At 46.6% G+C, this 23555-nt stretch overlaps 14 protein-coding genes across 14 annotated transcripts; 9 read left to right on the top strand and 5 right to left on the bottom strand.

The window, feature by feature from the left end:
• Positions 1-24: 24 nt before the first annotated feature.
• On the bottom strand, positions 25-1395 carry ECU10_1500 (uncharacterized protein; the record flags this gene model as incomplete). Its single annotated transcript, NM_001042098.1, has 1 exon — positions 25-1395. One exon carries the CDS (start codon positions 1393-1395, stop codon positions 25-27), a length of 1371 nt encoding a protein of 456 aa, NP_586265.1.
• A 224-nt stretch (positions 1396-1619) lies between these two features.
• On the top strand, positions 1620-2762 carry ECU10_1490 (uncharacterized protein; the record flags this gene model as incomplete). The annotated part of the gene is made up of 1 exon (NM_001042097.2): positions 1620-2762. One exon carries the CDS (start codon positions 1620-1622, stop codon positions 2760-2762), a length of 1143 nt encoding a protein of 380 aa, NP_586264.2.
• Positions 2763-3141: 379 nt separating this feature from the next.
• Positions 3142-3711, bottom strand: ECU10_1480 (uncharacterized protein; the record flags this gene model as incomplete). The annotated part of the gene is made up of 1 exon (NM_001042096.2): positions 3142-3711. One exon carries the CDS (start codon positions 3709-3711, stop codon positions 3142-3144), a length of 570 nt encoding a protein of 189 aa, NP_586263.2.
• A 540-nt stretch (positions 3712-4251) lies between these two features.
• On the bottom strand, positions 4252-4707 carry ECU10_1470 (uncharacterized protein; the record flags this gene model as incomplete). Its single annotated transcript, NM_001042095.2, has 1 exon — positions 4252-4707. The coding sequence occupies one exon, from the start codon at positions 4705-4707 to the stop codon at positions 4252-4254; it is 456 nt and encodes a 151-aa protein (NP_586262.2).
• A 286-nt stretch (positions 4708-4993) lies between these two features.
• ECU10_1465 (uncharacterized protein) lies at positions 4994-5158 on the top strand (the record flags this gene model as incomplete). Its single annotated transcript, NM_001415273.1, has 1 exon — positions 4994-5158. One exon carries the CDS (start codon positions 4994-4996, stop codon positions 5156-5158), a length of 165 nt encoding a protein of 54 aa, NP_001402547.1.
• Positions 5159-5199: 41 nt separating this feature from the next.
• Positions 5200-7293, top strand: ECU10_1460 (uncharacterized protein; the record flags this gene model as incomplete). Its single annotated transcript, NM_001042094.1, has 1 exon — positions 5200-7293. One exon carries the CDS (start codon positions 5200-5202, stop codon positions 7291-7293), a length of 2094 nt encoding a protein of 697 aa, NP_586261.1.
• Positions 7294-7365: 72 nt separating this feature from the next.
• Positions 7366-7977, top strand: ECU10_1450 (uncharacterized protein; the record flags this gene model as incomplete). The annotated part of the gene is made up of 1 exon (NM_001042093.1): positions 7366-7977. One exon carries the CDS (start codon positions 7366-7368, stop codon positions 7975-7977), a length of 612 nt encoding a protein of 203 aa, NP_586260.1.
• Positions 7978-8043: 66 nt separating this feature from the next.
• ECU10_1440 (uncharacterized protein) lies at positions 8044-8748 on the top strand (the record flags this gene model as incomplete). Its single annotated transcript, NM_001042092.1, has 1 exon — positions 8044-8748. One exon carries the CDS (start codon positions 8044-8046, stop codon positions 8746-8748), a length of 705 nt encoding a protein of 234 aa, NP_586259.1.
• A 46-nt stretch (positions 8749-8794) lies between these two features.
• On the top strand, positions 8795-9985 carry ECU10_1430 (transcriptional activator; the record flags this gene model as incomplete). Its single annotated transcript, NM_001042091.1, has 1 exon — positions 8795-9985. The coding sequence occupies one exon, from the start codon at positions 8795-8797 to the stop codon at positions 9983-9985; it is 1191 nt and encodes a 396-aa protein (NP_586258.1).
• Positions 9986-10055: 70 nt separating this feature from the next.
• On the top strand, positions 10056-11261 carry ECU10_1420 (proteasome regulatory particle base subunit RPT5; the record flags this gene model as incomplete). The annotated part of the gene is made up of 1 exon (NM_001042090.1): positions 10056-11261. The coding sequence occupies one exon, from the start codon at positions 10056-10058 to the stop codon at positions 11259-11261; it is 1206 nt and encodes a 401-aa protein (NP_586257.1).
• Positions 11262-11384: 123 nt separating this feature from the next.
• On the top strand, positions 11385-12929 carry ECU10_1410 (uncharacterized protein; the record flags this gene model as incomplete). The annotated part of the gene is made up of 1 exon (NM_001042089.1): positions 11385-12929. The coding sequence occupies one exon, from the start codon at positions 11385-11387 to the stop codon at positions 12927-12929; it is 1545 nt and encodes a 514-aa protein (NP_586256.1).
• Positions 12930-12994: 65 nt separating this feature from the next.
• ECU10_1400 (uncharacterized protein) lies at positions 12995-14680 on the bottom strand (the record flags this gene model as incomplete). Its single annotated transcript, NM_001042088.1, has 1 exon — positions 12995-14680. One exon carries the CDS (start codon positions 14678-14680, stop codon positions 12995-12997), a length of 1686 nt encoding a protein of 561 aa, NP_586255.1.
• Positions 14681-14811: 131 nt separating this feature from the next.
• ECU10_1390 (uncharacterized protein) lies at positions 14812-16296 on the top strand (the record flags this gene model as incomplete). The annotated part of the gene is made up of 1 exon (NM_001042087.1): positions 14812-16296. One exon carries the CDS (start codon positions 14812-14814, stop codon positions 16294-16296), a length of 1485 nt encoding a protein of 494 aa, NP_586254.1.
• Positions 16297-16319: 23 nt separating this feature from the next.
• Positions 16320-23552, bottom strand: ECU10_1380 (ubiquitin ligase; the record flags this gene model as incomplete). The annotated part of the gene is made up of 1 exon (NM_001042086.1): positions 16320-23552. One exon carries the CDS (start codon positions 23550-23552, stop codon positions 16320-16322), a length of 7233 nt encoding a protein of 2410 aa, NP_586253.1.
• Between the last annotated feature and the right edge of the window lie 3 nt (positions 23553-23555).

The following is a 23555-nucleotide window of genomic DNA, read 5'->3' as shown; positions in this document are numbered from 1 at the left end:
AACAACTTTAAATTTTAAGTTTAATCAACTACGGCTCTCCTCCTTACTTCTTTCTTCCAAGTTCTCGAAAAATTTGACTAGTCTTCCAACCCTATTATTTCTTGTGTGCGTGTTGCTTTTCTTCCTCCCAACGTCCCCGGCCTCAACAAAAACTATCATTTCGTCATCCCTGTCTGCTTCTCTGCCTCTGCTATCTGAGCAGGTGGCAGGATTATCTGTCCTATCGAAGTCCAAAATGGATTTGAATTCCTCGACCTTTTCCATGCCGTCTACTAGCCTGTCACCAATGTTCCGGGTGATGCAGGTTTCTACAAACGATGTTTCGGATGCTTCGGCACTGGAAGGCTCCATGGAAGGAATGAATGCGGCAAGCAGAGCTGTTTTCAGCTCCTTGCAGAGATCCTCGGAATTCACTATGTCTTCGCTTGTGTATGTTTGCTCTGCAGTTTCGCAAGGACTATTCAGTCCGATCTTCTGGTTTATAATGTCCTTTTCTTCGGGCTCTTGCGCCTGAATAGCCTTGATGATGTTTCCCATGGCCCTCGAGTCGTTCATTTCCCTGTCTTCTTTCTTCTTCGGCTCAGCCAATGCAGAGGTAGATGATGCTGTCTCAAGCTCACGGCTGACAGACAACTCGCTGCTAGAGCTCAGAAGAGTAGGTCCAGAGGAAGCACTTTTGTCTGGTAATGCCAGGAGGCTTTCTTCTTTAGTGTCTTCATTGCCTTTGGAGACCTCGATATCAGATTCTTTGGAGACTTCCTGCCCAGTGAGATCATTACCCACATTAATAAACGAGCTGGGCATTTCATTGCTTTGGCATGAAGAAGTCTTCTCTAAGACAGCAGAAGACTGACTGCCCTTACCACTATCCTGGTGCTCATCTGTGTCGTTTCCATTGTAAGTTTCAGATATTTCGGATATCTCAAGAATTATCGGCTCACACTTTTCTTTGTTTCCACAGCTGCTACTTCCGCCATGGTTCTGGGGAAGCTCGTGGGACCTCTTTCTCTTGTAGAATTCGTGGGGCGGAACTCCTCTGCCTTTGCGATCAAAGCGAAAAGATCTTATCACCTCGTCTGCAGAGGAGTCTCCTGGAGAGCTCATAGACTCAATTCCATCGGCAGGCCCAATGTGCTTCAGCTCATATCCATTCACTTTTCCATTTTCATTAACTATGTACACATCGAATGTAGAGATCCTCTCTTCATCATCCACATCCTCGTCAGAGGACTTCTGGGTCAGCATGCACGCTGCGCCAATTACATGCTTCATCACACTGGATTCAAGAGGCCTCTGGCTTTTGTCGCTAGATCCCGAGCTTTCCATCTCAAGATAGACCTTCTCTGCCTCATCTCCAGATGAACTTCTTTTGTCTTTGCCAGACCATCCATCCATCCCGGTGCTCCCCACTTCTCCATATATGTACTTAAGTCACACGTCCATGGAACCAATCATTTTGGTCTGCGCCTATTCCATTGGTCTATTGTGCGTCACTGACACAAACAGCCCAATGATGAGACACGCGAAGTCAAGTAAGAACTTCCGATGCATAAACCCTAAAAAGTCATTGTCATCCCTTTTCAATGATAAATAATGTTTTTTTTCAGGCCATCCCATCTATGGAGAGAGAGTATGACTTCATTATCTACGGTGCATCCGGATATGCAGCTGGATACATAATAGAGGCCTTCAAGTCCGAAAATGTTAAGCTAGCCTTAGCGGCAAGGGACATCGGCAAAATCGGAGACAAGGCATTTCCTGTTTACGAGTGCGGAATAGATGGCATCGACGAGATTGCATCCATGACAAGAGTGCTGATAAACTGTGTTGGACCCTACATTCATCACGGTGAAAGCATTGTCAAGTCATGCATAAGGAACGGAACACATTACATGGACATATCTGGAGAGGTGTATTTCTTTGAGCTTATCATCAGCAAGTACCATGACGAAGCCACCCGGAAAGGTGTCTACATCATCAATTGCTGCGGATTCGACTCTATTCCCTTTGATATCGGGGTTATGTGTCTTCGGGACATGTTCGACTCTGTAGAAATAGAAAGTGTTATCAAACTCCACAATATTGTTTTAAGTCAGACAACCTGGGAGTCGCTTCTTATGTCTGCAGTGAACCTCAAAGAAACGATGGCCCTTAGAGAAAAGAGGTATGGACAGGGGAAAAAGAGGCGGTCTCAGCGGGTTGTAAAGAAGAACTCCTACCAGGTGATCTTTAGGGGAATAGACTATTCCGTCGTAAGAAGGAGCCAGGACCTGATGAAGTCTGTGGGGATGCCTAGTGCAAAGTACTTCGCATATCTGGACGTTGGAGGAAGGGTTGGGATGATAAAGTACTGGTTTTTTCTCTGGCTTGTCTGGTTCTTTTCTGGGTTTACGCTTGGAAAGTGGCTGATCAGGACCATAAGCCGATTTTTTACCTTTGGGTTCATCAAGAAGAAGCTGTCTTTTTCGGATGTCAGAAAGGCAACGTTTACCCTTGAAATCCAGGCCCGTGGGGAGAAGAATAACGAGATAGTGAGCAAGTCTCTCACAATATCCGGGCCGGATCCTTCGTACATAACAACCTCCATATGCCTGACGCAGACTGCAGTTGTGTTCCTGCATGCCCTCAACCAGAGGGCAAGGGGAACAGGAATAACTCTTTTTAGAGGAGGAGTTATCACTCCTGCCTGCGTGCTGTACAACACAGACATTGTCCAGAGACTGGCGTCAAAGGGCGTGAGGTTTGAGTTCAAGGAGGGATAAGCTCCGCCGTCTTCCCACCTCGAAGCTTCTTGCCGATGGTCTTTTAAGAATAAATGTTTATAGTAATTCACCTATAAAGGACAAACAAGAAGGCCGTTTTCATATCTCGGAGCCCATAATAATTTTAATGGTTATTTGATATTATAATTATGTTACACGTATCACGTATATGTGCTTTCAATTTCGCTGCCCTCATCCACGTGTGCAGGCCTCTCTGGTGTGACTCCCGCCTGCCCGACCTGCCGGTTTCCAGGACTGGGGTATCGGAGCCCAGGGCTTAATGAAAGTGCTTTTCCTTGGTAATTTATCAACTGCCAGCACTTCAAGTATGCAGTTGCGCTGATAAATAGATTAAGCATAGGCAGACTCACGTATAAATTTATTTGAAATTGCTACACTTTCCTTTCATGAAAGGCAAAATTCTTCTCCTGGCGTTTATAAACCAATTGTTAATCTGTGCTGGGCCAAGGCCAGTCTTCTGGCAAAGATAGGCCTTTTCGGCATCCGATGGATACGGATTATCCATGTTTTCTTTCAACCAAGACCTCAGAAGCTGTGATGTGTCCATGGGGAAGTTGGCCCTAGTCCTTGGTTTGGCGCACTTGTGCTCGGCCTCATGCTGAATAGGTCTGACAGCTTCGACGGTGCCAACTCTAATGGGCTCGGAGGTGATGCTCTTCACACATCCTATAATGTAAGCAACCTCGGAGTCGATCACCTCCATAAGCCTGTCCTCAAGGATGATCTTTTGTTTTACTCTTTTAAGAACAAATAGTAGCGCCATCTTAAATTTCATTCCCTCTCTTCCAGAGTCGCCGAACACCGTGGCTTTATATTTGCTTCTAATCCGCCTCATTTCCTCCATCAAGCTCTTCCTACTGGCTCCACCCGCAAAGTAACCCTCTTCTGCAGACACGGCCTGGTCCAATATGCCCATTATTATGTTCATGGCCTCCATTCCATTCTCTCTGTTTTATCTAATTGCCTCTGGGAAGCTTAATTAATCTTGTTTGATAGAGGTTTTATAATTTAATATTTCAATTGTGTCAATATGACAGAAATAAATAAGATCTGGACATCTGGGTGCATGCTGGAGCACATGTGCTTTGGAGCAGTTCTGTGGCATCTTCTCTTTGTGTTCCACACAGAGCCGATTATCTGGCCATATCGGTGGAATACTATACATTACATGGAGTAACTAATTGTTTAAATTAACAATTAAAATGCTATGTCTGTCCATCCATCACCATTGATAGATTTGCACTATCTCTAGTCGCCTGGCGCATCTAGAAATCCATGCTAAAGAATGGACCCGGGCATCCGTCTGTCTCAAGATGGCAATGCAGGTGTAACTGACCGCTGATATCAAAGTGAATTTAAACCGGATATTTATTAGCCTCCTGGAAAAAACTGGGTTAATTTAACCTCTTACTTTACTCTGAGGAAATGCATGCACGGCATATTAAGGCATGTTATTTGCCTTCAGAAGTTAATACTGTCTGCCCCCTTCATGCCCTTTGGTTCTATTTCTTTTGTTCGTAAACCAGTTATTTATTTGTTTGGTTGAAAGTTTACAGATTTTTGCAAGCCTTGCCTTTTCGGCCTCCGAGGGATATTGGTCGATCTCAAAGCTCCTTTCCAAGGCCTCTGTTATGAATTTTGGAAATCTCCTTGACTTTATACTTTCGTTTCCATTGGGGTTGTACAATGTCCTAAACTCACTTATCGAGAATCCTATGTGATCGACAACAAACTCGCGAATATATCTGATTCTCTCCTCGAGATATGTCCTGACATTCGTCGAAATGTCCGGAGAACTTCCAACATCCTTGGCAAACTCATCTATCACTGCATCCATTTCCTCAACGACCCTATTGTTTGTCTCTATGTAGATGCCCCTTATCTCATTCATCCGCAAGGAAACAAGAGCGGGTAACTTTGACATGGGCAAAATCGGGGCCATGGCCAAATAAACTCTGTACCTTAAATCAAATATAGATACAATTAGGAGATTCTATCCTCTCCATAAATGTCATTTCCATAAAGGGAATCCTCCCATATATCATCAGACAATTTATCGTCCGAAGGCTTATATACTCATCACCCAGCTGTCAAACAATCGACCGCAGTTTTGCCGGGACTGCTCGAGACATCCCACTGGGCGATTTCTCTGCATTATTCTGGGATGTTGGTTTAGAATGGAAAGAAACTGTCCCGGGAATCCCTGTAGTATGTGTGACAATGGCAAGAAGATCAAGAAAATAACGGAGACTGTGAACATTCTTCTGAAAAAGGCTGAGAAAAAAAGGAAGGAGATAATTAATGAGATAAGAGGTGTAGATGAGTACTTGAACAGCTTGGAGCAGAAAAAAAAGAGGCTGACCAGGAATGACTAGCAGGCCTGAATGTATTTAATAAAAATTTGTGTTTACCCCGTATGGCAGATCTTGAGAAGATTCTTGAAAGGCTGGGGATTTCTCCTGAAAAGCGGTGTCAGGTGATTAAAAAAGAGCAGGTGGTTCGGAACATGGAGAAGATCTTTCTGGGGAGGGACCTTTCGAATAGGTTGCTGTATACATTAGCCTGCATTGCTCCAAAGAATGCTGATCTTGGGCTGTTGGCGGATCTGGTTGATGCTCGGGTCATCAAGCATGAGAGCATGCTGAAGGAATGTCTGCGATACACGGAGAAGAAGGATGTTTCGATGGAGGAGATGACTCGGTTTGTGAAGAGGAACGAGGTTTCCTCTGAAGATGTGCGGAAGTTTGTTGCCAAGATGAGAAGCGATAGAGTGGCGAAGAAGGACATGGTCAGTAAGGCAAGGAAGGCCATGCCCTGTGCAGACTTCAGGGTTGTTGTTGAGGAGATTAATAAGGTCCCTGATGATGTAGATGGTGGAGATGAGAAAAGGCCTTTAGAGGGGGGTTGGCTGGAAGAGGGGGAGATTAAGAAGCTTCCGAAGCCTTCGGAGATTCCCCAGATCAACGAGGAGATAAGGCAGGCCCATCTACGGAGGACAGGGGGGAGGGTTGTCACCAGGTTTCCGCCTGAGCCTAATGGAATTCTTCACATTGGGCATGCAAAGGCAATAAACCTGAACTTCGAATATGCCAAAAAGTTTGGAGGATATACCTATCTGAGATACGACGACACAAACCCCAAGAACGAGGAGGCAGAGTACTTCGATTCGATCTACGAGGATGTCCGGTGGCTTGGATTTGAGCCCTACAAGGTCACTGCCTCAAGCGATTATTTCGACAAGATGACTGAGTTTGGTTTTCAGCTTATAAGAAAAGGAAAGGCATATGTCTGCCACCTAAGCCAGGATGAAATATGCGAAAGAAGAAGACAGTATGTGTCTGATGGAACGAATGACAGATCGCACCTGAGCCAGTACAGAGACAGGCCTGTCTCGGAGAATCTGAGGCTCTTTCAGGAGATGGTTGACGGTAAATGGGAAGAGGGGAAGGCATGCCTCAGATTCAAGATGGACACTGACACAAAGAACCCCCTGATGCTTGATCTTGTGGGCATTCGGATATTGGACGTGGTGCATCCCAGGAAAAACGTGAAGTATACTGTGTATCCAACCTATGAGTTTGCTCTTTGTGTATCTGACAGCCTGGAGGACGTAACGCACTCCTTCTGTACAAGGGAGTTTTATACGAGGCAGGAGAGCTATAACTGGCTACTTGTCCAGCTTGAGATCTACAAGCCCATCCAGTGGGAATTTAGCAGGCTGAATATAAGCAACACTGTTCTGAGCAAGAGAAAGCTGCTTCCTCTGAAGAAGTACGGGATTGAGCTAGACGATCCTCGGCTGTTTACGATCAAAGGGATGAGGAGAAGAGGCTTCCCCCCGGAAGCCATCAACCAGTTCTGCCGAAGCCTCGGGTTCACCTTTGCAGAAACAACGGTTGATGTGAAGAAGCTCGAGAACTTTGTTAGAGACAATCTCAATAGGACCTCTCGAAGAATCATGTGTGTGAAGGAGCCTCTAAAGGTGACGATAATGAATTCGACGCCGTGCAGTATATCTATTCCGGACCTTCCCGGGTCGAGTGTTGTCAGAGATGTTCCATTTACTCCTGTCATATACATAGAGAAGTCGGACTTTATGGAGAAGGGAGACAAGGACTTCCTGAGGCTGACCCCTGAGCAGCCTGTTGGGCTTTACATGCTTTACCCAATAAGAGTCGTGAAGGTCACTCCGGACGGGATTGTAGCCGAGAGATGGGATGGAGTTCCAAGGAAGTTTATACACTGGGTTAGCGAAGACTCTGTCGAAGTAGAGATGAGGATGTATTCCTCACTCTGGACATCGTTCAGCCCGAAGGATGCCACCTATCTTGAAGAGATGAACAAAGACAGCCTCAAGGTCTTCCACGGGCTCTGCGACAAGAGAATTTCAGATGCAAGGATCGAAGACAGGTTCCAGTTCCAGCGCATAGGATACTTCTGCGTGGACAAAGACACGACCAAAGAAAACATTGTTGTTAATCTTACGATTCCTCTCAAGAACATTGCTTGAGAGGCTATCCATTTCTGCCATAAGCGTTTTTGTCGTCCTCACCAACAAAAGAAAGGTTGTGGTTGCCCTTCGATGATGTCCAACGAGAAAGAGATGACAGGCACAACCATTATTGCAATAAAGTATGACGATGGCGTGCTGATTGGGGCAGACTCGAGAACATCCATGGGAGCATATGTTTCGAGCAGGGTGACAGACAAGCTTACGCAGATCACTGACAAGATATTTGTTTGTAGATCCGGAAGCTCGGCAGACACCCAGATGATTTCCAGCTACTTGAGGATGTACCTTAGCATGTACTCACAGCTCGAGGACTCGATTCCTCAGGTGCAAAGGGCAGCAGCCTTGGCCAGCAAGATTATATATGAGAATCCGAGTCTTTTGGCGGGCCTTATAGTTGCTGGGTATGATGACAAGCCAAGGGTCTTCAATATATCTCTTGGGGGGTCGCTTACGGAGCGCGACTGGGCCATCGGAGGATCTGGATCTGCGTTTATATATGGCTACTGTGACGTGAACTGGAGAAGCGGAATGAGTCTTGAGGAGGGGATCAGGTTTGTTAGGAATGCAGTTTCGTGTGCAATAAATAGAGACAATGCCTCTGGAGGATGCATAAGAATGTCTGCAATCTCGAGGACCGGGGTCCAAAGATACTTCTATCCAGGAGACAAGGTCCTTCAGTAAACTCTGTTTGTGTTGATTTCCATGTTTTTTTATTTAAAATCCCTAGCACAACAGATAAGGGATTGAATGACAATGGTGAAGGAAATGCTTACCATTACTATTATATCCATGGGACTCCTGCTTCTTTCGAACTCCGTGGAGCCATACAAGCGACCGTTCGACATAGGGGACGAGTCGATATCTAGGATGTATTTTCGCCATGACACGATAACATTCATAGAGACCGCTGCAGTATCTGTCCTTGTTCCTCTTGCGCTTATGTTTGCAACATTCCGCATTAACTCGGTGGAAAGGATCCATGAGATATACTTCTATGCATCATTTCTAGTGACCTGTCTTGTCGGGTTTGCTGTTGTCGAGAACACAAAGAATTTGGCCGGAAGACTTAGGCCAGACTTTCTGAGCAGATGCAATCCTGTGGCAGGAAAGTGCACAGGAAACCCCCTGGTTGTTCTTGACGGGAGAAAGAGCTTCCCATCGGGACACACCTCGATCGCGGCATGTGGATTTATGTTCCTGGCCCTCTTTATCTCCAAGGAGTCTACTCTGCCAGGGCTTAAGGCAAAAGTTGGGCGGAGCTCTGTCTTTCTACTATACTTCGTGTTTTTAATGGTGCCCGTTGCCGTAGGGACAAGCCGCGTGATGGACAACAAGCACTTTATTTCGGACGTCATAGGAGGCGGAGCTATTGGTGCTTTTGTTGGAATTGCCAGATTCAAACATCTGGAGACTGCTGTTGCCCAGGAAAGGTACAAGAGCATTGAGGCATGAGGATGGACTGTGGATATAAACGGAAAGAAGAGCATGGCTACAAGGGATGGATTTTTTTGGGCTGAGAAGGAGCCAAGCCCGGAGAGACGAGAAGGCGATGCATGAGAAGTTTAGGAACAGGGAGCTGAGGGCGGTTGTTGTGTCGTCCTCAAGTCCAGGGGCAGACAAGATGCTTCTCCTTGGAATCAAATGCTTATTTCAGAAGCAGCTGTCTAGAATGCCCAAGGAATACATCCTCAGACAAGTGTTTGACACAAAGCATGTCAACATGGCCCTGGTAAACTCCGCAGAAGAGATTGTAGGAGGGATATGTTATAGGCCGTTCTTTGAGAGGAACTTTGTAGAGATCGTGTTTCTGGCTGTCGACTATGACTTCCAGGTGAAGGGCGTCGGGGGATTTATGATGGACCTGCTCAAGGAAGTTGTTAAGGAGGAGGCTGGAGACTGTAGCTGGAAGTCGGCTGACAGTCTGCTTGGGATTTATGAGCACAGGGGCAGAACCATTGACGACCTCGATCCGCTTCTGAACAGGACCCTGGAGAATAGTCCCCTGCCTCTTTACTTGGTGACATATGCAGACAACTTTGCGATAGGATACTTCAGAAAGCAGGGGTTTTCGACTGATGTGAGATTTGGCGGGTGGATTGGGTTTATCAAGGACTACGAGGGAGGAACTGTGGTTGAATGCTGTGTATCGTGGGAGATTAACTACCTAAAAAAGCAGGAGATTATTGAAAGCATGAGAAGGAAGCTGTTTGAGGAGATGAAAGGAATTAACAACTACCACATCACTCACAAGATAGAGGACTACTCACGGATCAAAGAGATCGGTGACATCCCGGGGGTTTCTGGCGTCGAGTGCATTGTAGAGGAGGATAGAGGCATGAGGCTCCAAGCCAGATTTATTTCGTATCTCATATCTGATCTCCAGAGCAATGCGCATGCCTGGCCGTTCTTAAGGCCTGTGGACCCGGCAGAGGTTCCTGACTACTACAAGTGCATAGCCAAGCCTATGGATCTATCCACAATGGTGCTGAAGCTAAGGAACAACGAGTATGGGTGCATAGAAGCATTTGTGGCGGATGTCCATCTGATGGTGAACAATTGTTTTGAATATAATGGAAGGGACACGCAGTACTATAAATGCGCTCAGGCACTTCTGGACCACTTTAACAAAAAGCTTGAGTTTTATAGACATGTTGTTGGCAGGCTTTCGACAAAAAGAGGAGCCGATTAAATGTTTTGAGCAGAAAGGCTTTGATTTTTGGATTGTTTAGAGGATAAAAAATTGAGTGGAGAGGCCCTGGATGTCACTGGAGGAGCTTGAGGCAATGGATCAAAGCAACCCCGGGGAGTTTCTCGAAAGGGTACGAGAGAAGATCAGAATGCTGAACTCCGAAACCAGGATTCTTCAGAGCCGGGTTAACACGATCAAGCACGACATTTCGACAAAGAATGCATCGATTGCAGAGAACATGGAGAGGATAAGGCTCAACAAGCAGCTTCCGTATCTGGTTGGAAATGTTGTTGAAGTCCTTGACGAGCACAGCGGCGTAGTAAATGCATCCACAAGGATGTCTTCATATCTTCCGATCACAGGGCTTATTCCCAACTCTGAGCTTCGCCCTGGAGATCTTGTAGCCCTGCACAAGGACACAAATATAGTGTTTGAGAAGCTTCCGCCCGATTATGACATGAAGGTGGGAGGGATGGTCCTGAAGTCTGATGCAAAGCCGGATGAGACCTATGAGGACATCGGGGGCCTAGAGAGGCAGATAGAGGAGCTCAATGAGGCAATAGTCCTTTCTCTCACACATCCGGAGAGGTTCGAGAAGTTGAACATAAAGCCTCCAAAGGGAGTTTTGATGTACGGACCTCCCGGGACGGGAAAGACCCTCATGGCACGAGCATGCGCAAGCAAGACCAATGCAACGTTTCTCAAGCTTGCAGGGCCTCAGCTGGTGCAGATGTATATTGGGGACGGGGCAAGGCTGGTAAGGGATGCATTTGCCCTTGCAAAGGAAAGAAAGCCGACGATTATCTTTATAGATGAAATTGATGCAATCGGCGCAAAGAGGTCGGACTCGGACCAAACAGGAGATAGAGAGGTCCAAAGGACAATGCTGGAGCTTCTCAATCAGCTCGATGGGTTTTCTTCTTCTGAAGAGGTGAAAATCATTGCGGCAACCAACAGAGTGGACATTCTGGACCCTGCACTGTTGAGAAGCGGAAGGCTCGACAGGAAGATTGAGTTCCCTCTGCCAAATACCCTGGGAAGGAAGAGGATCCTGCAAATCCATGCAAGAAAGATGAGTGTTAGGGACGATGTAAACTTCGATGAACTGGCCAGAAGCACCGAGGGATTCAATGGGGCACAGTGCAAAGCGGTCTGCGTAGAGGCTGGGATGGCTGCCCTTAGGAAAGAGAAGACGGAGATCTCCCAAAACGACTTTATGGATGGAATCCAAGAGGTTCTGAGCAGAAAGAAGTCAAAGCTGCTCTACTTTACATGATTAAAAATGCCCTGGACTCTACAACTCCGGCTCTGCTTGCTGAAGCCTTCTTGTCCTGCCACTCTGATTCGGCAGTTTTGAAACAGGGTTCGAAATAAAAGGTGCGGCTATCCGTTGACAACAATGAAGGAGAGACACAGGATATTGCTGCTGTCTGGGCTAATACTGTTTTCATTTTACTTTGTCTATGATATCCCATCTGCACTGGGCCGCCACATAGACTTTAATTTGGGATCTAATATCGAGTACAAGATAACCTTGCTCTACTCCGTGTATTCACTGCCGAACATAGTTGTCCCTGTGTTTTTTGGGTGGATCACGCACATAAGAAAGTCCACGATGGCGAAGCTTCTGTGCATCTTTGTTTTCCTCGGGCACCTGATTTTCACTGCAGGCATTTGGAGCCATAGCTTTAAAACCATGCTTGCTGGGAGATTTCTGTTTGGAATCGGAGGGGAAAGCTTTGCCGTTATCCAGAACAAGCTGATATCCTACGAATTCAAGGGGAAGGAACTGGGCTTTGCAATGGGGATTTTCTCTTCTGTTGCCAGGCTGGGCACGGTGGCAAACTTCCTTCTTACCCCGTTCCTCGCAGATACAATGGGCAGAATGTTTCCGTGCTTGGTTGGGGTATTACTGACTCTTCTGGGTCTTTGGATGTGCTTCGAAGTAAACAGCTCCGAAAGGTCACACAAAGTGCTGAAGCAGAAGCTCATCGACCTTCAGAGTCACGGGCTCAGCGATGATGTGGCCGACGGAAAGATGCATCTTGAGGAGGGCTTTCTTGGCGAGCCCAGTCTGATGACGTCCTCTGAGAGCATCCAGCTTACTCCCAAAGGTACGTCTGGCACTCTTGACATGCCTGAAAACCCATTTTTCGATGACTACAGCAAGGCCAAGGCCAGAGAGCCTTGCAACAACCCGGTTCTTTTTGAAAATCCATTCTCTCCCTGGAAGGGCGACGCTGGGGAGGCTGCGACAGTCAAGAGCAGGCTTGAAAAGGCAAGGCCAAAGGTGCTTTTTGAGGAGTCCGGCATGCTGTTTTATGAGCCAAGGCTCGAGGGAAGGAATACGTACTATCCGGCATTTTATGTACTTGTTGGAATGTCATTTCTATTTGCCTTGGTGTGGGCTCCGTTTTACACTGTAGCCCCGATGCTATTTCAGAAGAGATACGGCCTGTCTGCAGTCTCATCGGGAAACATCCTGGCAACCATTGAGGGAATATCCCTGGTGCTGATTACATTCACAAGCGCAATTTCAGATGTGTACGGATTCAAGCTATGGCTGATTGCAAGCGGGTGCATTCTATTTCTTCTCGGGCACTCTGGGATATTCTTCAGCTTCCTGTCTCCATACACATCGGCTACTTTCCTAGGGCTTGCAGGGCCCCTCATAGCCTGCTATTGGCCATGCATCCCGTCTCTGGTATCCGAAGAGTCTTTGGGCACTGGATTTGCCACCATATATTGCATTTTGAACCTGGCATTTACCTTTTCTCCCATTATTGTTGCATTCCTTGCAACCGGGGACCACTCTTATGACAATGTCGAGGCCTACATACTGATTATAGGACTGATGGCCTTGACTCTGGTTGGGATCCTCTTCTACCTGAACAAGAAACAGTCGTTAGGATTGAATAGAAAAGCACCTATGGAGGCAGAGTAGCAGTCAAACTTAGACAAAGCATTCACTGGAATTAAACAAGTAAGAGTTTTTGGCTTTATTCCTTGTTACTGTAGCGTCGAGAACAGTGGATGAAGCTTGTCCATGTTCTTGGCCCTTATAATCCTCCTTCTGTCCCTGTACTGTAGTAGAAGTATGAAGGCAAGGTTTACTCCTGCAACCACAAGAAGTGTGCCGATGATGGTTCTGAAGTGGTCTCCGACGATAAAGTGTGCCTCCACAGTGTATTTTTCGTTCTTTCCCAAATACACAACCAGATCTGTATTCGGAATGGCTATCGAGTCAATTACATAAGGCCCGGCATATGGACTCCCGCTCTTTCCAGGCGTTCCTATCATCAGGCTGTCAACTATGAGATTTATTGTTCCCAGCCCTATGTATGCCACATGGTGCTTCAGATGGACAAACGTACTATATGGCACCTGGTTGGAAATGATGATCCTTTCCCCGTCTCCATAGGACACAAGGTACGATACCCCCGGGACAACAGACCCGTACTTTTGGTTCTCTGGATGGATGGTGGACAGACTGAGCTTGAGGTTCTCCTTCGATAGGTCGTTTCGGTAGGCCTCCACAACTGCATCGTTGTCCACAACCCTGTTCAAAAACACCGCCTCTCGGCCCTTATTATTGTAATCACAGCAGCTTATGGAGATAACGTTCTTGAGCCTGAAGAGGTCCTCATGATACTCTGCCTTTTCGAGCTGGATGTCATCTGGAACAGAGTTGTTCTCAAGAACGCCGATCCTTGTGATGCTGTCCATATCCTTCATCACAATGAAGAAGTCTAGCCTTCCCTTTGCCCTAAGGTCTGCATTGAATATTCCGTAAGGAAGACCCTCGAAGTGGTCGTCCGACTTTAGTACTGGAGTGCAGTTTGGAAACTCTTCGCTTAGATCCACAACTTTCATGTCCCCTTCTGAAAACACCGTGCTGTCGACTTGGTGTGGAAGAAATCCTCCAAGGAGCCTTCTTCTTCGCCTGTTGACTCTGGAGGTTGAGTTGAAGTATATCTTCAGAAGATACTTTTCCCCGCTCTTTTGGACAAATGCCATATCATTCATTCCATTTCCGTTGAAGTCACCAAAGACAATGGGGCCTATTTCGTTGGGTAGGCTCATTTCAAAGTAATTCACAAACTCTCCGTTTCTATTGCTTAGAACCCTCAGAAGCTTTCCTCCGTTTCCATCGTCAACAACAAGGCAGAGACATGCCTTCATACTTCCATCAAGCTCAACAAACGCAGATGTGTGGTCTCGGTGCAGCTTTCCGTACTCATCGACAGGCTCCTTGATTACATTTCTGTCCTCATCAACTCTAACCTTTTTAAGTCCACTGCTGCATTGCATGAGAAGCTGTGGGCGCAGGTCTTCTGGGCAGGCATAAAGCAGCGGGGCGCTAGTCGACTCTCCAAGATGTTTTGATTCATCGTGATCTCGGAAGTAAATGTAGCTGTCAAACTCCCCAGGGCCCTTCTTTGTGACAAGGACATAGCTTACACTTCCAGTGCCAGTAAAGTCTCCGGGGATAACCAGGTGAATCTTTTCCTTGTGTTTGTAGCTGAACACTTCATCATACATGTCTTTCTCGGCATTGTAGTGGTAGCCCTTGAAGGTTGTGTATCCTTGGTCCACTCCAACAAGGTCGTATGTCCTACTATTTAGAATGTCCGAGTATGCCAGCAATATAAATCCTGTAAGCAGAGTCTTTCTGGAAGCGCCAAAGTCGACCATTGTGATAGGGGATTGAATCTCGAAGGCAATAAAGGGAGGCGTGCAGCAGCAGGTATTTTGGCCCGCTCTCTACCAATCATATTGAGAAGAAGTTGGATTCCTGAATTTGTTGCACCAATAGCCCTGCCTCGATGCCCGGAATCCCAAACATCCTTCTCAAGCTTAAGAGATGTGCCGAGCTTTCAAAAGAGATAGAAACACAAGCAAATGCATTGGGATCGTTGTTGGAAAGGCTCCAACTGAGCGCCGTCGATGGATTTAAGCCCTATATCAATCCAAAGAGGAACATCACCAAGCTTCTGGAATTCTACAATTCCTTTATATCGACAAAGGAGACGGTGGAGGACGAGAAGTCCAAGCTGAGTGAAGTGTTTGGAGAGTCCGAAAAGAGATTTCTTCCCCGGGACCTGAAGATGCTCAAGGAGAAGAGGGCGATGGAGTCTACCCAAACACTCATTGAAATGGGGAATGTTCTTAAGGAGTACAAGGGCATCAGGATGGTGATCACGGAGATCAACAGCCTAAACGAGTTTGTTGGAAAGGCTGTGGACGGAATCGAGGAGTCCTTCTTCGTCTCTCTGAGAAGAGTCCCCGAGCACAGTCCTGAGGTTCGGGAGTTTGCATCCTTCCTCCTTTCAAACACCAACAAGAGGAAGTTTATTGGCAGGTATACAGATGTAGTCTACTCTACCCTGGGATTTGACGACATAGGCATGAATACCAAGCGGTTGTTGGAAAGAACCACCAATCTGGACACATTTCTCCTGGACGTGATTGAAATGAACAACACCGTGCTTGGAGAGGAGAATGCTGAGGTCACAAACATTGGGCTGCTAAAGATGTTTGTGATTGGACTTAAAAGGGCAATAGCAGACAATCTTATGAAGATGGAGAAGGAGGAGGACATCGATAATGTTCAGCCTTTAGTTATGTTGAGCGATCAGCTTAACTATTCCGGCGACAGAAGGATTAGAGTGATAGAAGAGCTTTTCGTGTTCAAGGACAGCATACACAAGATTATATGCAACAGCATCTTCAGGTACTTCGAAGAGCTCGATATGATAATGGAACCAGACAGGCACCGCAATGCTGAGGCCTTATGCCTGAAGATGGTGGGCGCATTGAATGCCTTCTACGATCACAGAGGCGTTTCCGAGGCGTTTGTATCGGAATACGGAAAGGACTTCTCACTAGAGACGCCTCAGGACATTTTCGAGAAGTTCAGCTTGAAGACCATTGAGAAGATATTGTTTCTGGCAGAGACTCTGAAGGGGATTTCGAAATCTGTGTACATCATAAACAACGTTAGCATATTCCAGAACTACCTGAAGAGCATCGAGGGGATCCCCATTGAGAAAATGATCGAGATAAACCTCGAGGACATCCTGGGCGTGTGGAGGAAGGAGATATCGAGGAGAAAGGAGGAGGACATTACCCTCTTTCTTGACAAGAACATTGAAAGTCAAAGCAGATACCACCTTCCCAAGGAACTTGGAGAAAGGCTGGCTGTTTCTATTAGGAAGCTTGCTGAAGATGCGCTAAGAGAAAGAAGATATGTTGGAAACATCGAAAGCTTGAAGAGCAGCATTTCAAAGCTGTACCAAAGTCCCAAATAAATTCGCATCGAAACACTTTACTTTTAGATGAATCCAAACCCCGTGGAGCATTCGTTGATAGCCAGTGTCAGGTATTTCAGGAGGTTTTCGTATGATGAGTATTCCGGAAGCACAAGTTGATTGAAGCAGGTGTGTGCTGTAGGAAGGCTGTCTATCCTGTCGGAGACCTTGTGGATAGAGAACTTCTGTACTTCGTTATTCCCCTGGAGGTGCGAAAAGCCCTCAAAGGGTAGAGTGGATGTCCCTGTCACAAACTGCAGAAGCTTTGCCCGAGAGACAGAGTCGAGGCTCTTGACAGCCCTCCAAAACCAGATGACTGTTTTCGAGTTCTCTGCATATCCATAGTAGAGGGTGTTGTTTTTCCAGTCGTCAACGTCTATGTCTGGGATTCCGCAGATCAGAAGCTCCAGCTCGCTCTCGTCAAACATCTCAAGAGCCTTGCTCCCCAGTATCTCAAACAGGCCCGACTTTAGTGCAGATAGCTGCAGCTCGATTCCATTGAAGAGCCTGTACTGTGTTGCCAGCTTTACATACTCTGCCTTGTTCGAATCGTCGACAAAGACATGCGCACCGCCCTCTACCAGCTCGACAGTTCTGTGGACACCGAAGCTCACGTCATCGAAAGAGAAGGTTATTCCCAAGGACTTGTCAACAGGGTTGTCTCTTATCCAAACAAGCGACTTGTGGAACTCAGGATCTGCAGACTCAAGGTCCTGTAAATCGCAGCTCTTTCCAAGGATATACTGGTAAATAAACTTCGACAAGTGCAGATTGATGAAGTTTCCGTCCATTATTGCCTTTGCTATTATTCGCCCAACAAACTTGAAGTATGACAGGTGCTCAGGATTAACATAGCTGTTCTTGCAGGGAACAACAGTTGTCTTGTCCTCGGTGGCAAATTCAAACAAGGCAAAGTTTGGGTCGAGCAGATCCTTTGCTAGCAGAACAAGCCACTCCCTTGTCAGTCCTCCATAGTCCAGGCCTTCTTCTCCCGTAAGTTTGATCTCTAGTCTTCTTGTCCTGAACTCTTCGGGGCTCTTTGCCATCACCTGGAAATAGGAGCTTCTGAGCACGTCGCTCCTGTCCACATACACTCTATAGAAGGACGAGGACTTGTCCGCCCCTTCCACAGAAAGCATCCGGGACAGGTACTTCTTCTTGTTGCCGAATGTAAGTATCGAGCGGTTTACGAGCCCGTTGAAGTTCCTAAAGAGCTTTTCAGGCCTCTCATCAACAAGCAGGTTGATCTGCTTGGCTTGTCCTTCTATAGTCTTTCTATAGAAGGCCTTGAACTCGCTGCATTGCTCTTTCTCATCCGTGTCTTCACCCCCGTTTTCGAATCGGCTTTCAAACACCTTTCCGGCAATGAAAAAGGCCTCGTAAATATCAGATACATTGATCAGATCCTCAATAGACTCCTTGCCTTTCTGGTTCTCAAAGAAAACATGCCAAAAGGAGTCCATCATTAACTCCATAACCAAGGAGTTCCCCTCCCCTGAAGATTTCCCGTCTCTCCCGGTAATCCTTCCCAGCATCTTCCAAAGCCTCAGAAATATCTTCTGGCTCTCCAGAAAGCCATCGGAGGGAAATGCCGCGCCGATCCCCTTGTGAAGAGCAGAAAACTGCTTTTTTATCTCCGCCAAAATGACATCTAGGAACCTCGTGTGGAAATGATCGGCAGTGCTCTCTATGAACTCTTCAAGGAGGTTGAAGCGTTCAGAGTCCACCATTCTTCCAAAGCAGTCAAGGATGCTCTTCAGATCAATGTTCCGGCCAAAAACAAGGTCCTTGTCCTTTCTAAAGACTACGCTGAAATCAGTCACCAACCTTAGGAGATCGTTGGTCAGCTTGATCCTTCCAAGAAGGCTAAAGATCCTGTCTATAATCTCCGGATTCTCTCGGAAGTAGTCGTAGTATCTCAGAGAGCTTTTGACAACACTAAGAAGTAGACAGAGGGTTCTTCTGAACTTCACAGCATCGTGGGCGCTAAGATTACCTAGCTGGGAGGATGCTATCGACGAAATCATCGAGTCAGCCTCCTTAAAAACAACCCCCTTCATCTTTGCGTCTTTGGATAATGCATCCACCAACTTCCAGCTCTTGGCAAATGGAAAGTCTTTCTCAGTGATCGACTTCCTGATGAAGTCTCCGAATATCGAAAGATCCATCTCAAGAAAGTTCTCCTTGATTCCAATTGTCTCGTCGTCGCTCTCCTTGGTGGACTCGGTCTTGATGTCATAGAAAAAGCCTTCTCTGTACATCCTTTCCATTTCCTCGAATACAGGCCTCACATCAGGGGAGAGCCTATCATAAAAGCTTATGTGGAGAGGTACATAGGTCAGGGACAAGGCCCTTCTTTCGTCAAAGTAGGCTTTTAATGCATCCTCCAGCTCCTCCGCAGCCATGCTGTTGAGAACATCGGGGTCCAAGGGTGGCATTTCACCATTCAGCGACCCAACTTCAGATTCAGACGATCCTATGTCCTCATTCTCCTCTTCAACGTCTCCGTTGTTCGGTGGTCCCTGCCCGCCAACACCAGCCCCGGAGTCCTCCTCGCCTCCCCCTTCCATTGCTGGCCCAAAGTCCCATGCTTTTCTTCCTGGACTCTCCACACAACTCCTATCTTCGCTCTTCTTGTTGAAGTAGTTCTCAGGATCCCTCCAGAGAACAGTTGGGTTATCCAGCTCGCAGAGCATGTTTCCCTGCACATCGTTGGCAGGCCATTCATAGCAGTTTGTGTCCTTATCAATCAAGTCAGAATAGAGTCTTCTGCAGATAAGGGCCTCAACCTCTGCCCTGCCCTCCGCAGGAATGGCGTAGTATTCGGAGCTGAGTAGATACATTGTTGTTGGCATCTCATAATCGTTTTCAATGCTTTTGATAAGGACCATGTTCTCTGATTGCTCCGAACTCCCTGTCTCATCAGACTCCATAAACCCATCATCCTCAATGTCATGAAACGGCGAGTCGTCAAAGTAGCTCTCGTCGGAATCAAAGGCGCTTCCACCAAACTCATGGGATTCAGAGGCAAGACTGTAATACTCAATCTCATGGGATTCATCATCTCCGTAATCATCCAGGTCTTGGAGGATGTCTCCATAGCAATGCCTAAAAACCCTGCTGAGATAATCCAACGAGTATTGAATGCATAGGGTGTACTTGGAATCATTTTCGTCAACCGTTATTATCCTTCTAATCACTTCCTCGAAAATCCCCAAAGATCCCATGAAGACAGAGCTCTCCCGGAACCTTTCCATCGTTGTATCCTCCTCGTTTTCATGCCTTAAAACGAACATAGGCGTTAGGCTTCTAACAAGTATGAATGATACGTTCAGGAAGTCTTCACTCGACCCATCCCTAATTTTTTCGAGAAGAAACCTGCATGGAGATGGAGAGTCCTCTGCATTTTCTGTTCTGGTTCCGCCATTAGATTTAGATAAAAACACTTCCGAATAAAGTCCTGCGACAAGCATCATCACAGCCCAGTGCGATTCCCCAACTACCTTGTGTTTCGTGGACAGGTCCATCTTCTTAATGCATCTCTCGTACACAGCGTCCAAAACTTGGTATCTGCATACGTCGTGCAGCAGGAATGGGTGATTGAGCATTGTCTCGCAGAGAAGCTGGATCACCATACTAAAGCATTCCTGGGAATCTAGCAGAAGAACAAGCCTTCTGATGAAGGCCTGTCCAGACTCTGCATTCGAGCTCCCATGAAATCCTCCTTCTCTGTCCGCAGAGCAGATCCTGTGGCATCCATGTCTGAAGTGGATAGCACCGTCAGGTACAAGTCCAGACTTCAACAAGCACTTTTCAACAAATGCGCCATAGTCCCTGTATATCAGGAAGTCATGTGATTTTAAGAAGCCCGAGTCCTTCGCCTTGATCCTCCGAGATGGGAAGTCAATTCTCTCCAGAATATCGCCGATCCCGGGCCTTATTGCATAGGTGAGGAGTATTCTCATGAGCATCATTTCGTCGCATGTCTTTACTCGCAGAATCAATTTTTTAAGCCCAAACGAACACGGCTTTGGCATCTCCAAGCAGTGGAGTAAGCGAAAGTACATAATTAAAAAAAATAGCACCTTCGATGACGAAACGTCCGATGTCACAAGGCCAGAAACCCTTCTTCCGATCTCCTTGATATCGATCTTGTGAGGGCATCTTCCAACCGTTGCAAACAAAAGAACATTGCTAGCCATGTCAATAAACTCGTCCGAGTACTCAAAAAACTTATTTGTGATGAAGCATGCATGATCGTACACATTCGGATCCTTCATTAGAAAGTACTGGAAGGACGAGAATGCTCTGATCCTGATCAACCTCATGGTACATCTCGACGATCTTATTACCCTCCTAACCATCAGCTTTTCGCACAGGGGAGATACATAGAACTTTTCGTAGATGTCCAAAATCATATCCATGTCACTGTATGGTAATGGCTCTAAGGTTCCATCGCAGTCCCCAAAGATCTTCCCAACGGCCTCTATTGCTGTGTTACCCAACTCGACCTCACGAATATCCGTGGAGTCCTCAACCTCAACGCCTCTCAGGTACTCCAGGAACATGCACCTCAGCTCAGAATTGATATTCATTCTCAACAGTAGTCGGGATGCAAAGAAGTTTACAACACTCACAAATCTGTCGCTTCTGGGATGAGGTCCAAGTAGACTCCTTGTAAATTCCTCCCGGGACATCACTCTATAATGCTCCTCCTTGAAGCTCATGCTCAGCCTCTCCATAAGTCTTAATCCCAAGACTACAGAATCGCCTCCTTCCCGAACGATTATGTCTACCAGTCTTTCAATAAATTCAAGAGTGTCCCTGAATGAGGTCTTGATCGCCACAGGATACATCTTCTGGAGTAGAAACAGGCTGCAGAAATACACAGATTGCAGGATATAAAGCTTGATGTCTTTCTTTGCTGTACTTTCTTCGAGCTTGTTTCTTATCGATCTGTAGGTGGACAGAAATCTATGCTCTTCAAGATCGCAGATCGAGAGAAAGGCCCCGCGCAGTCGGACAAGCATGAGATATAAGTCGCCCATCGCCTTAAACATCCGAGACTTTACTTCATCATTCACCAGCTCCATAAAGTCCTCGCACAAAATGCAGGCCAGAGCAATTTGGTTGTCATAGGAAAACACTAAGCTGGCAATCCCCTCCCCGTTCTCCATATCCAGGACCTTTTCCCACGAATGATCTGCATCATGCTCCCCAGACACTCCACCTCCCAGCTCCACTATCCTTCTTGTGTCAAGAATCAGCTGTTCAATGGGTTTGTTCAGAGAGCCATTGGCTTCTCTATAAACAGCTCGATAGACCTCGCCAAAGGATCCCTTGAAGAAGTTCTGCATGTTGCAGGAGTATCTTGGATTGACAACAAGGTCAAACACACTGTCAAAGAACACATCGACATCCCTCTTCTCCGGATAGACCTCCATCCTTTCAACAAGATTGAAGAAGTTGCCAAAGACCTCGATACAGTGCTCCTTTTCTGCAAGAGGCCTGCCCGACTCAGCCTCAAAGACCTTTTTGAAGTACTCGATGGTAAATCCATAGAACCTCAGGATATCCTGCTTGAACACAGGATGGTGCATTATAAGCACATTCAGCAAGGACACCATTCTGCTGGTACTGCTCATCGAGCCCAGAAACTCGCCCTCTCTGCAGAGCACCAGCAGCTTGAAAAGATACCCTCCATCGGCTATCTCCTTCTGGAACTTGAAATTCAAGGAGAACGCATCGATATACGAAATGAATGCAGATATATACTCCACTGTGGGCTCAACAGACGTCTGTGTCTCCAGCACAACTTCCGCACCCTTTTCCATGAAGATCGGCAGGTTCAGCGGCTCGTCAAACATGAAGGAAGAGAGTATTCCTATGCAAAGAGATACAAGACGGGTGTCCAGGAGACAAAGCTTCTTGATCGTTGCAACAACCACATCGAGGAAGAAGCTGTCTTCAAAGCTCCCCACATCCATCCTGTTTCTTCCATCCATGTAGATCTCACTCAATATCTTGAACGAGTATTTGAGGTTGATGTTTTCGTCCAGATCATATTTTTCTGCATGGCTCAGGTATTCCGTCAAAATCCTCACGCCGTTCCTAGAAATAAACTCGCCAATGCCCCTTGTACTTGTTTCTCTGCAATGCATCTTGATTGCGCGGAGGAGATGGTATCGGACGTCCGGCGAATACTCATAGAATCTTGACAGTGAATCCATGACCACGCCCGTCTTGAGGTACTTCGACTTCTGACTCTCCACAAGCGTGCTGTAAACAAGGAACACCATGTGTCTTTCAAAGGTCCACGCATCAAGTCCACTTGCAAATCTTCTGTAGAAAAACCCGCTGTTGTTGTTCAGCTCGAGAATCCGGGAGATCTTCGAAAAGTCAAAATCGTCGTAGATCAATATGTCCAGCAGATTCATAATTGCGAACTCCATGTTTTCAGATAATTCCTGGCCTGTAAGTCTCCAAATCTCCAGAGCATCGACCTTTCCAATGATCACATCAAAGGCTCCTTCCCCCTTTGCAAGTATCAGAAACACGCATGTTCCAAGGATCTTCAGCACATTCAGTTCATCCTGGTTTGTGCGGCTCATCCTTCGCCGGAGCTCAAAAACAAGATTTCCTTTTCCATACTCGTTTACATTGTTCTTAAGAATGCTGAACACATCACCATCTCCGAGGCTCTCAGGAATCTCCACAAAGGCTTTATCCGAAAGACTAAGAACCTTCTCTCCATTCAAGTCCTCGGAATCCAGCTCCAGGCATCTGAAAAGGATGTCGTGGTCGTCAGAAAACTCATCCAGCCCCATCGAGTAGTTAAGGCAAAACACAAGCATCTTGTATGCCTCAATGACAACATCCAGATCCATTGCATAGATAAACCTCATGATCTGCGAAGAAACATCCAGAGGATGCCTTTGCCTTGAGTATCCAAATATCCTCTGGAAAAGCTTGAAAATTGCAATTAACAGGCTCTTGTCCTTCGCAGACATCTTTCCCGTCTGTATTCCTTCTGAAAAGTATTTCTTCTCAATTGAGGAAGCGACTCCAAGAAGCTTATCGCTCAGCTCTTTCCAGCACCTAAGAGAAAAATCCTTGAATGGCCACGACCCAAAGTAAACAGAGGCCTTCCTGGCAATGCATGTAGGATCCTCTTCCTCAACAATGTCCTGGATGTACTCGCGCAGCCGCTCCTCGAGGGGCGACCCCATCCACCTCCATTCGAATCTCTCCTCCATTAG

This window comes from Encephalitozoon cuniculi, chromosome X, assembly GCF_000091225.2.
Source record: "Encephalitozoon cuniculi GB-M1 chromosome X, complete sequence".
Lineage (NCBI taxonomy): Eukaryota > Fungi > Microsporidia > Unikaryonidae > Encephalitozoon > Encephalitozoon cuniculi.
Note: the sequence above shows the minus strand (reverse complement) of the source record. Positions and strands in the feature narration are given on the sequence as shown.